General features: G+C 40.9%; 1 protein-coding gene across 2 annotated transcripts in view; it reads right to left on the reverse strand.

Moving 5' to 3' along the window:
* rbm45 (RNA binding motif protein 45) overlaps positions 1–12052 on the reverse strand; it is a 41390-nt gene that overhangs the window by 20331 nt on the left and 9007 nt on the right. For both annotated transcript variants that reach the window (XM_085986083.1, XM_085986084.1), the window contains exons 2-5: positions 10569–10691; positions 9397–9523; positions 7775–7912; positions 6728–6955 (exon numbers count right to left, since the gene is read on the reverse strand). In XM_085986083.1, coding sequence (XP_085842209.1) covers positions 6728–6955; positions 7775–7912; positions 9397–9523; positions 10569–10691 — 616 coding nt within the window. The remainder of the gene's footprint in view (positions 1–6727; positions 6956–7774; positions 7913–9396; positions 9524–10568; positions 10692–12052) is intronic.

A 12052-nucleotide genomic window follows, 5' to 3' on the forward strand; every position in this document is an offset into this window, starting at 1 on the left:
TTCCCTACGGCGATTGGCTTGCTCCTCGTCATCACCCAAGAAGTAGATTTGGAGAAACTGAGGTCTTTTGTTTGGTAGAGGAAGTAGGGAGCCAGCTGTATGGTACACCTGTCCATGAACTTTAAAAGTTGGGCAAAATCCTGATTCATGCACTCTGTTTGCACCAAAAGAAGTAATTGCGAAACAGTTGTTGTACTTCCTGATATGAGTGAATAATTGTCTTGAAGCTGGAGTTCTGCCCAACAGAAGTGAGTGTAGGGGTTCAGGTGGAGCTGGTAGTGGTGGAAGTTTCACCTTTCCTCCACTGCAGCATATCCCATCAATTTCCCTTTCCCACTTCAGAGCGCCACAGTGAGGGCAAATGATGGTCATCCTGATGACTGTGGGGTCTGCTTCATAATTGATGGTGGGTTCATTGGAGAAGGCTGCTCTGTGCCAATGATTCCAAATGTCAACTCTGGCAATGGCCATGCGTATAGTGTCGGCCTGACGACGTGCCCGAGTCTGGTCAGGAGTCTCTGAGGCTCTGGCTTGGGTATGTCTCGCCTGGTCAACAGCTTGCCGTGCCCGAGTCTGGTCAGGAGTCTCTGCGGCTCTGGCAGTTGCCATTCTGGCTGTGTTGGCAGCTTTACGTCCCTCAGATTGTTGAGGAGTCTCAGCTGATCTAGCAGCAGCATTTCTGTCCTGGTTAACCTGAAGGCGAGCCTGTCTCTGCTCATCAGTTTCAGCAGCTCTCCGAGCCTTATCTCGGCGTGCATAAGTGCTGCGTCCAAGTCTGCAATGTTTTTTTTGAGCCCATGTTGTTAAGAAAAAAGTACAAATCTATATACAGGAAACTTTGTGCTATCCGGCACCCACGAGACCGAGCTGCTGCCGTTCCCTCAAAACTGCCGTACACTCTAGAGTTATCTGACAACAATCACTGTTGCTTAGCAACAGCTTCTAAACACTCGGGTGTGGTTGCAAGCCTCTGCAGCTAAAGCTGTTGCTATAGCTACAGACCTTGCAAAGCTTGACTGTTCAAATAAAGCAAAGAAAACAAATAGAATAAAAAACGGCTCCTGATTTTTGCCGGTGGCTCCAGATTGCCGGATAGTTCACCGGATATAGCACTGTATATCAATTAGTTTGTCTGTCTGTGTGTATGCGTGCAGTTAAATGAGCGGATTTTGTCCGTTTTTTGTACACTGTCCGAACAATTTTTGTCTGACCAAAAAATAAACATGCCTATGACACTCCCCTAATCATAAGCTTTCTTTCGCGCTATAACTTTTGAGTTTACCGCACGCATACACACAGATAGACAAACTATATATATATAAAAAAGATACGTTGCTTTGTGGTACAATTCAGAGGATTGAGCCAGAGGCTAGAGTGGCAGCTGTATCAAGGCAGCACGGCAGCGTGCAGCAATGTCTGTGAATGTCTTAGCATCCTTCCCTAGCAGTGACGAGCTTGCTCAGGGTGCGCACGGTTGCTAGGACACGGTTTAAACAATCCCAGACTCGATCCCTTGGCTGTCCTGCATGGGTTAAAGCACGTGCAAAGAGGCAGAAAACTTCAACCCTCCCCAAACTGGACTTAGCAGCTTTCCACAAACACTTCACCCCTTTCAATTGATTTCCTTTCTTGGCCAAAAGAAAAAGTGCAGGAGTTGAAAGATTTGCATAAAATCCACAGTAACTAAAACAACATTGTACATTTAAAAACTGAGAGCGTGCCACCAAATCTTCTTGGGGAAACAAGTTTTTAAAATAGTAAAACTGATTTGCATGTACCTATTGCACAGAATGCATCCTAAACCAACCCTGAAACCAAGAGGCAACTTTTCTCATAAATCTCAAAAATTGTTGCTAAACTTGAAGAATTGCTTGGTATTCTATTCCCGCCGTCCTTTCTTAAATAAAGCAGCCAATCGCTTCGCAGCGACCTTACTTGTTCAAAAAAATGGGTTTCTGCTACTCCTTTCTGTAAATGCAGATAAGAGCAAGGAAGGTGTACGTGCGGATAAAGATGTACGAGATCAGTGTTAATTTTAACTTCAGCAAGTTGGAATCAACTGGTTTTTAGTGAGGGAGATGCATTGTGTAATAAACCAAATTTTGAGAGGAGATTGTTGCGATTACTAAACAGTTAATAGAAGTCATCAGTGCAGAATGATTTCATTCGGTTCAGGTGAATGACAGTTGTTGTTGTAGTAGTAAAATTTGCCCATGGACAAAAAAAGTCGTGCTCGGAGGAGTTCGCGGATCAAATAAAAACTAGAAGGAACATGGTTTCTAAAATGGGGCAATTACAATTAAATTAAATATTCTGATACATGCACTCTTAGAAGTCTGATTTATCTGAATGTAGGCAGACATGTCAGAATTGCAATGTTTGAATAGCATTAGGTTTTATCTTTTAACCGCGCAGTTGCTTTAGGACTACTGCAAATTGTATTATAATTAGGCTTGACCAATTTCTTCAATTTTCTGGATAGCAGCTATAGTTTCTGATAAATTAAAAAATGTAAAAATTAGATACAAACATTTTACATAATTTTTTTCGTAAATCTAAATGATGGAAACTGTAGTCTCCCCTGATTTGATAGACATAACCTGATCAGACCTATTAACTCTTTTTCTGATTCAGACTGACCTGCTGTGCACAATTAATCTATTTCTGGTCAGATTTCCAGTATGGGAATGTTTTATTTTTAATTCTGAGAAAACATTAACTTATAGCAATGAATAATAACACACATTAACAGCTTCAGATCTTTTGCCAAAATCCTCAAATTTAGATATGTCAACTCAACGGGTGTATAGGAAGTCAAAATATCAATGACCATTACAATGTGTACCTGAATTCCAACTATGCGATGGAAGAAAAAAATCATTTGTGTCAGTTGTGGCTCAGTGGGTAGCACTCTCGCCTCGGAGTCAGAAGGTTGTGGGTTCAAGTAGGGTTGCAAAAGGGTGGAAAGTTTCCGGTAAATTTCCGGAAATTTTCCACGGGAAGTTTAGTTTGGGAATTTTGCCCAAAAAAGCACATGCTAGCATAATATTGTTTTTTTTGTATTTCTTTCTTTCCCCCCCCCCCCCCACAGGTCCTCTCTTAAAATTACTAACAGAGATGGAATCTTAATTATTAAGGAATTTCTTAATCAATATATGTTTATCTTCTTACTTGGCTTGTTTTAATAATTACAAGTTTTGTGTGTGACTGTGAACAAATGTGTCCTGATTGGTTGGATGAGTGATTAGCTCCCTCTATTTGTAATATTTGCATATCGAATTGTGATTGGCCTGCAGGCATCTGTAAGACTGCTATAGTTTTAAGATCCCGGTTAGGGGTCCTGAGGGAAGTCATTTTGTTTTCTGCTGATGTTGTGATGATGCAGTAAGTAAATCAGACTTTATACCAAATAAACCAGTTACTTGTTGAACTTTGTTGTCCTTCAATTTAAAATATACAAAATACACTATTGGTGATGTAGCGTCGGGTGTGTACAGGTCATGCTTCCATCACATGGAGCATCAGCAAAAATGTACTCACCCTGTTGCAATCGTGCTGATCAACCGCAGTTCGACACAGAGATGAATGCCCTTTATTTCTCTGCATAGAACAATGCCACGTTTACCGTCGGATGTGCGGAAGCATTTTACCCCAGGCATTAAAGATGGAAAGACTGTGTACATGTGCAAACACTGTAGAAAGCCATATGTAAAGAATGCCACAAAGATGCAGCAGCATTTATCCAAATGCAACAACTTCACTCAAAGCTCACAGCAGTCAGCCCAGAGTTCCTCTGCTTCCATTCAAGAAGATGATGGTTCTCATTCAGCATCAGGCTCCTTATCATCAGCAACTCCTGGCCCACTTGGAAGGTTCTTTGATACAATGGATAACCATAGCCAAAAGAATGCAGATGAGTGCCTTGCTCGAGCTGTATATGCAACAGGCTCACCCCTCATGCTCACAGCCAATGTGTACTGGAAGAGATTTTTCAATGTTATTCACCTTGCATACTGTCCTCCCACCAGACATGCTTTGTCTACTTATTTGCTGGAGGCTGAGTAAAACAGAGTCCAAGGAAAGCTCAAAGAAACGATAGCGATAACGATAACGAAGAGCACAGACACGAAGGACAACAGACACACAGGCACATACATTGCTGATGAGCTGAAAGCGGTCATCAACGATCTTGGATCACAAAAGGTCTTTGCAGTAGTTACTGACAATGCTGCGAATATGAAGGCTGCTTGGGCTCAAGTGGAGGAGGCCTACCCTCATATTACGTCTATTGGGTGCGCAGCTCATGGGCTTAACCTGCTCCTCAAGGACATCATGGGTTTGAGAACCATGGAAGCACTGTACAAGAGAGCCAAGCAAGTTGTTAAGTATGTCAGGGGAAAACAGGTAGTTGCAGCAACCTACAACTCCAAGCAAATGACAAAGAACAAGAACACCACACTGAAGCTGCCCAACAACACTAGATGGGGTGGTGTTGTCATAATGTACAACAGCCTTCTGGAGGGTAAGGAGTCGCTGCAAGAAATGACAATATCCCAGTCTGGGGATATGGAAACCACCATCAAGAAAATACTGCTGGATGATGTGTTTTGGGAGAGAGTGGTTAGCAGCCTTAAACTACTCTCACCAGTAGCATCTGCAATTGCTCAGATTGAAGGAGATGACGCTGTCTTGTCAGATGTTCTCAGGCTTTTTACTGATTTAAAAGAACAAATCAGCATTGCCCTACCCACATCCCTGCTGCTCAGAGCAGAGGAGAAGGCAATTGTTCAATTCATACAGACGCATCAAGAATTTTGTGTCAAGCCGATTCATGCTGCAGCATACATGCTGGACCCAAAGCATGTTGGGAGACCAATACTTTCTGGAGAACAGATCAACAGCGCTTACAGTGTGATTTCTACCCTCTCACACCATCTCAATCTGGATGTGGGCAAAGTTCTGGGAAGTCTGGCAAAGTTCTCTACCAAGCAAGGTCTTTGGAATGGGGCTGGGATATGGGAATCATGCAAGCATATCAGTGCACATACCTGGTGGAAGGGACTTTGTGCATCTGAGGCCCTGTCACCTATTGCATCGGTGATACTCCAAATCCCACCTTCATCAGCGGCCTCTGAACGAAACGGGTCACTTTTTGGGAATACGCATACAAAGGTGCACAACAGGCTGACTAACAAGAGAGTGGAGAAACTGGTGGCTATCCGGGCGAACCTACAACTTATTGAGCCAGATACAGAAGTGTCCACCACACAGCTAGACACTGACACAGAGGAGGAAATGGACACGTCAGAGCCAGAGTCAGAGAATCAGGAGGAGCAATGAGGAGTAGAAGACTCAGAAGACTCATGAGTAGAAGACTCAAAGGGACAAAATAAGGACAAATTACAGGCTAAATAAGCTGACGCTCTTTTTATTTTATTTTAGATGGGTCTTTTGTGTGGGGGTTCAATAAAGTTCAAAATTATAACCTAAATAAAGTTTTGAAAGCCTGTTTTTATTTGTATGGAACAGTGTGTCTATTTTGACGACAAAGATAATATAAGGGTCAGAGACAAAAACCATCAGTGTGCAAAAAAACTCTAAATTCCCAAAATTCCCATGGAAAGTTTCCTCTTTTAAAAATTCCCAGAATTTTGCAACCCTAGGTTCAATTCCCACTCCAGGGACTTGAACACAAAAATCTAGGCTGACACTCCAGTGCAGGGCTGAGGGGGGTGCTGTCTTCGGATGAGACATTAAACAGAGGCCCCGTCTGCTCTCTCAGGTGGACATAAAAGATCCCATGGCACTACTTCGAAGAAGAGCAGGGGAGTTATCCCCGGTGTCCTGGCCAATATTTATCCCTCAATCAACATCACTAAAACAGATTATCTGGTCATTAACACATTGTGGTTTGTGGGAGCTTGCTGTGCGCAAATTGGCTGCCGCGTTTCCTACATTACAAGTGACTACACTCCAAAAGTACTTCATTGACTGTAAAGTGCTTTGAGATGTCCGGTGGTCGTGAAAGGCGCTATATAAATGCAAGTCTTGTTATTACTTCCTAAACCAAAATTCAACTGTGACATGTTAGAAATAGTCTACATGTCTGATTCACCAGCAATCTTTAGACACAAGATGTTAGAGATGATAAAATACTAGCACAGTAAAAGTAGTTTTGCTTCCTCATATCAAAACATTTTTCTATGAAAATCTCTTATACAACATATCCTCATCTCATTAATATTTAGACCTAAAAACACTGGTTTGTAAAGATTTTACTCAAGTGCTATAATGTAAATATAACTAATAATTGCCATAATATTGTAACAAGCTGACATGGGCAGAAGATATCTTCTGTAATGCAAAAGATTTGATTACAATCCAGTATAATATTATTTAATTTGTTAATATGGTTATGAATATGCAACAGTACATGTGAAATCAACCACATGAATCATCCACGTGCCCAATTCATGAACTTGGCCAAGTCATCAGAAAGATATGGAATAAAGGCTCGCCATTCCTCCACTGGAGGAAAGTAGGAATGTAATACAGCAGTGGCAGAGGCCTTGGGGCAATTATGCAGTTCAAAATGCCTGGGAATAATCCCAAGAATATGTGCACGCACTGGGGGATGGCGGAAAAAAAGAACAAACATTAAAGTCAGTTTAACGGATACTAGCCAATTATCTGGTTCATATACTTGTACAAGTTCAATAGTACTTGCCTTTGCCATAACCCATATAGGGATCTCTCTGAATTTCACAATATTCCAGTCCTGGGATGATATCGAAGAGACTATAAACTTGTTCATGTGTAAGCACTCCTCTAGTAGACACTGAAAGACATGTGGAGATATTTTCTCCACCTCTCGTTTCACTTCTTATTTCACTTCTCATTTCAGTTCTCATCTCACTACCTCTCATTTCACTTGTTCCAAAGTTGGTAAATTCACCTGCATCAGCATATAATCAGGAATAAATAAATGTGAAATATTTCTGAATAAGCAACTCACCCTCGCTACTAACTAGGGTAAAAGCACATTAAAAAATCAATCAAGTATAATTATGGTATAGCATTTTACAATTATTTAAAAACTAGTTAGTGATATTTAAACATAGTTATTAAAGAAGAGAATTGAAATTTTAATTGGAGAGGGACAGATCAGATCCAAATGTGATAAAAGAAACACAGTGGACAAACATTCTCATGTAATGTCAACATTTTAAGCATATATTCTGCACTTTTTTTGTGTGGATTAATTCTTTATATAACCACAGAGCAGCGCAGTTGTCTGATGTATCCAATTTTTAAATTAACTTATGGCTTATTTATAGTGCAAAACCTTTCCTGAAGCAGTTTTCCAATGCTGGCTCTCAGCCCTCCTTATATTGCATGGCAAGTTTTACAGCAGTCAAAACAGTTTCAAAAGCAATTGCATAAAATACAATTTTATGCATGCACCATATTGACAATAGAGATATGCTTTAACTACAGGAAACTTTTTTTATCCGGCACCGACAGGACCGGCGTGGTGCCGGTTGATCAAAAAGTCCGGATTACAGAGAGGTATACTTACGAGAGCCCCATACACGGCCACAGGTGCAGGAGCCCCAGTTACACGGCCACTAATATATAGTAAAACTTACCTGAACCTACTCCTGAATTTTGCCAGTTAAGAGAGATTTCCTGATATTTTAGGTGCCAGATAAAGAGAGTTTCCTGTACTTTGTATTTATTGCTTACCCAGTTTTCCCCTTAATTCTACACTTACCAAAAGGAAACAGCTTTTGACTTCTTGGAGGATCAAACCCTGACCCATACGACGATGATTCTTGTCTGGCCCCACCCACATAGTCATTCTCAGAGTATGTAGATTTGGTTCTTGGTTCAGCAAGTATTGCCTTAAAAGCTGTGCAAAAATGTGGAAATGTATTATATTAAGCATAAGACATGCATAACTCTGCCTTAGAGTTCATTTTCTAATTCCCTGTGAATAAAGAATACTTTCGATTTCGCGCTCTGTTGCATCACAGCATTTCGTTTATTTGTGTCCAGTTCTCTGGCTATAGTATTTGACAATCGATGCAAGGAAATCTTCAGCAATACAAGGGAAAGATGTTAGCTAAACTCAACTGCAACTACACAGTTTAAGGAAGTCATCACCCCCATCCATAGTTTTAGTGCCAAAAAAGTATTTTCCTTCAAATCGCAAGAGATTCTCGTACCCTGACCACATTTTACAGTATATACTACTATCCTGTAATTTCCCCATTAGGGTTCTAATATTTGTGGAGCTGATCAACTGCAGTCAAGTAATAAGAACTCCCCAACCATCTACATGTAATGGTCTTACGTGAATGGAACACAAAACCGATTTGTAATTAGTGTACATTAAGTAACACATTTGTGCAATTAATCATCAATTAGACATTACGAATCATTAAAGCATGGTGTCAAAGAAACTTTAGATGTTTACAGTTGTGCAAGTTATATACCTTCTTTTGCATCACAAACTGCCAAGTGATGACAGTAATTCCCACTCGAGGCATTTTTTAAATTTTATACAGCTTTCAAAAAAAGCATCCTTGCCCCAAAAAACTGACATAACTTCCCCAACTATTTAACATGTGATTTGCCTCAGAATATCTCTCCATTATGATGCACAGCTCCTTCCCAAACTAGGGATGACAGGCTTTCAAAAAAAGTTTTTGTCCAGGCATTCTTAGGAGGGGTTGACAATCTGAAGCAAAGTAATGCAAGGCCAGGAAGACTAATGCTCACCACAGTATTCAAAATAAACCTTCATCACCTGATTTTACAATGTTCTCAGCAGTTGCAATCTTTTCACCACCAATTTTTACAAGTTCCTCTGTATTGTGACCTTAGGACTCTTATTTAACTGGGACAAATCTTAACCCAGTAATTAAAAAGACTTTTTTTTGCTGTTGTTTTCCTCCCCACAATATAAAGATACAGCTATCAGTAGCTGAATTCCAATATTTTGTGCTTCCTGTGCAAACCACCTTAAACGCTGTACAATGTTAATTGATCAGTTTGAAGATGCAGCTATTATAATGCAACTTCACCAGGACATTGTGGTTAGTGGCTCATAAATACCATGTTCACCATATTATAAAAGAACACCCACCATTCTACTATTGTAGTCAATGGCCAACTTTTAGAATTAATGGGGCATCTGCCTTTAACCCAAGCTCATTCAGAATGGCTAATGACAAAGTATTCAATAAAAATTTAGATAAATACACATAACTATTAAAACTGAATGGAATATGTATTATATTCAGGAATAGCCTGCTTACATCAGAAACTTAAATGATTTTAGTATAACTCTATTTTCAAAAGTTTACTTTAGTTTTGCACACAAAGTCTTACATCGTTCGCAGTTTTCAATGGCCTGAGCAGCCTGAGATGGTTTCAGAAACCTCACATAGCCAAAGCCTTTGCTCTCCCCCGTGTTCTTGTTCTTGATAACACTGCAGTATTCAATATCTCCAAATTCCTAATAGATATAAATGGGAATTGAAGTTAGAATTCAATATTTTATAGAAATTAAGAGTGTTGTCCACAAACATGAAGTCATTATTTCTATAGTAAAGTGCCATTCATTTTTTAAAATTATATTGTTTATGTTATGTTATAAGCTTTTAATTAGAGGTTTGTATCTTTAGTCATCTCCCTGTTACTTGCTAACACTGTGACTGTCAAGTAACAGGTTGGTGCATTTACAACATTGACACTATACATGTGTACAATAGAGTCAGCTGACCAAGACAATAGGGTTTTACTGAGGTAGATTATTTACTACAAAAACATGTAATATGGTAGTCTCTTCTCCCTAACAATATTTGTGATTAATTAATTGGTGTTAAGAACAGAATTGGTGGCCGGAATTTTAATCTGGAGGCGGGTTGGGAGCGCGGGATTAGAAAGCGGTCAGGAAACCCGGGAGAACGGGTTAACAGCAGGGCCGGATTAACATTTCAAAGCTCTGTTTCCCGCTCGGAGCCAGCCAGATGGAGAGGTTGGCTGGCTGTGAGCGGGTAGGCCGACTTGGATTTATATAGAGCCTTTCATTACCACCGGATGTCTCAACGCGCTTTACAGTCAATGAAGTACTTTTGAATTGGAGTCGCTGTTGTAATGTGGGAAACGCGGCAGCCTATTTGCGCACAGGTAGGAGGGTGGTTGGGTGCCAAAGGAGCATCGGCGGGGTGGGGGTGGGGGTCAGGACTCGGGAACATCGGGGCTGGGAGTCCAAGAAATTGATCAGGGCCGGCGAGATCGGATGTAGGCGGGTTGGAGTCGGCTTTCAATTTTTTAACACTTTAACCTCCCACCTGACCCCAACACTTCTGTCTTTTAGGGATAAAATTTCCCGCAGTCTCTTTGGGGGGGGGGGGGGGGGAATGTTGGTCTGTGAAAATGCCATGAGGGTTAGTCGTAATGTCTGAATTCATTGAACAAATTTAAATGTGTTTTGAATCTGAGGATTTATTAGGAAAAGCTGGAGTCAAGAATCCCAAATATGGATGTATATAATGTACCTTAAACTTATCCCTCAGATCATCTTCTGCATAGGATTTTGGAATCATAACAAAAATCCTAGTCAACTCCTCATCTTCAACATCACGGTGGCTGCCAGATCCTCTAGACTGTGCAATGAACACCTGTAATTTAAAAAAAAGTTAGACAACCCAAAAAACAAGTCCAGAAATTGTTGGAGTGGCGCATCTCACAGCGAGCACTATGAATTGTTTTTTTTAACCTCGCCCTTCAGATTGCGCTAGAAATACAAAATAGGCATGGCGACGTTAACGGTGCATCTGGGACCTCGTAAACTTTTGGTCCAATGGTCTATTTCCTTAATCAATGAAATTTAAAGATAAAGAAACGGAGCGAACAATGAAGGAAATAGGATGACAAATTAGATACAGAAGGAGAAATATTGAGACAGGAGGCCGGTGGGGGGGGGGGGGGGGGGAAGGCCACAGGAAAAGAAGGGAAAAAAAATTAAAATACAAAAAACCTCTAGGAATAATTTATTATCTGCAGGAGTGAGACTCTACAGCATCATTGTTCCCTTCTGGGCCTCCTAGGTCGAGTTTATTTCTCCAGCAATTTCTGGGTCTATATAGATTAAAAATTGAGAAATATGTATCATATATAAACCGTATGCTTTCATAAAAAGGATTGATGTATGCTAGCACTGCATATCATAAGTAACTAATCTGGAGATGCTTGTTTATTAGCTTGTACTCTCAACATTAAAGGGCTTAGCTCATCAATAACCCATGTGCATCACTGATCGCTTTAGGATAAAGAAAACGTGTATATAAATGCATAGTGTGTGCACACCCTGAGTAAACCATTTAAAATGTTAACACTAAGCCTCCTTTCTGATAACAGCTGTTAAGAATCATATTTTGGGAACTCACTCAAGCTCGAATTAAATTTACTTTGCTAAAATTGGTGGTGTAGATTCATTTGGATCAGAAATCCACCCTTGTTATTTTGCAGCCCTGGCTCTCCTGAAAATAATGGTGTTCCAAGTAGAGCGCTTGTTTTGGGAGTCTTGTATCGGGCATGCAGACGCTGTGACCCGTCCATCGGAGCTGATCGAGCATGGTCAAAGCTTCGATGCTGGGGATGTTGGCCTGAACGAGAACAGACGTTGGTGTACCTATCCTGCCAATGGATTTGCAGGATCTTGCGGAGGCAGCGTCGGTGGTACCTCTCCAGTGCTTTGAGGTGCCTGCTGTACATGGTCCATGTCTCTGAGACATACAGGAGGGCGGTTATCACTGCTGCTCTGTAGACCATGTGCTTGGTGCCGGGTTTGAGGTCCTGGTCTTCAAACACTCTCTTCCTCATGCAACCGAAAGCTGCACTGGCACACTGAAGGTGGTGTTGGACTTCGTCAGTGACATCTGCCCTTGTTGACAGTAGGCTCCCGAGGTATGGAAAGTGGTCCACGTTGTCCAAGGCCTTGACATGGATTTTGATAATCGGGGAGCAGTACTGTGTGGTT

The sequence above is a fragment of the Somniosus microcephalus genome, chromosome 4 (genome assembly GCF_052327205.1).
Source record: "Somniosus microcephalus isolate GS21.2 chromosome 4, FLI_Smic_1.0, whole genome shotgun sequence".
In the NCBI taxonomy this organism is placed as follows: domain Eukaryota; kingdom Metazoa; phylum Chordata; class Chondrichthyes; order Squaliformes; family Somniosidae; genus Somniosus; species Somniosus microcephalus.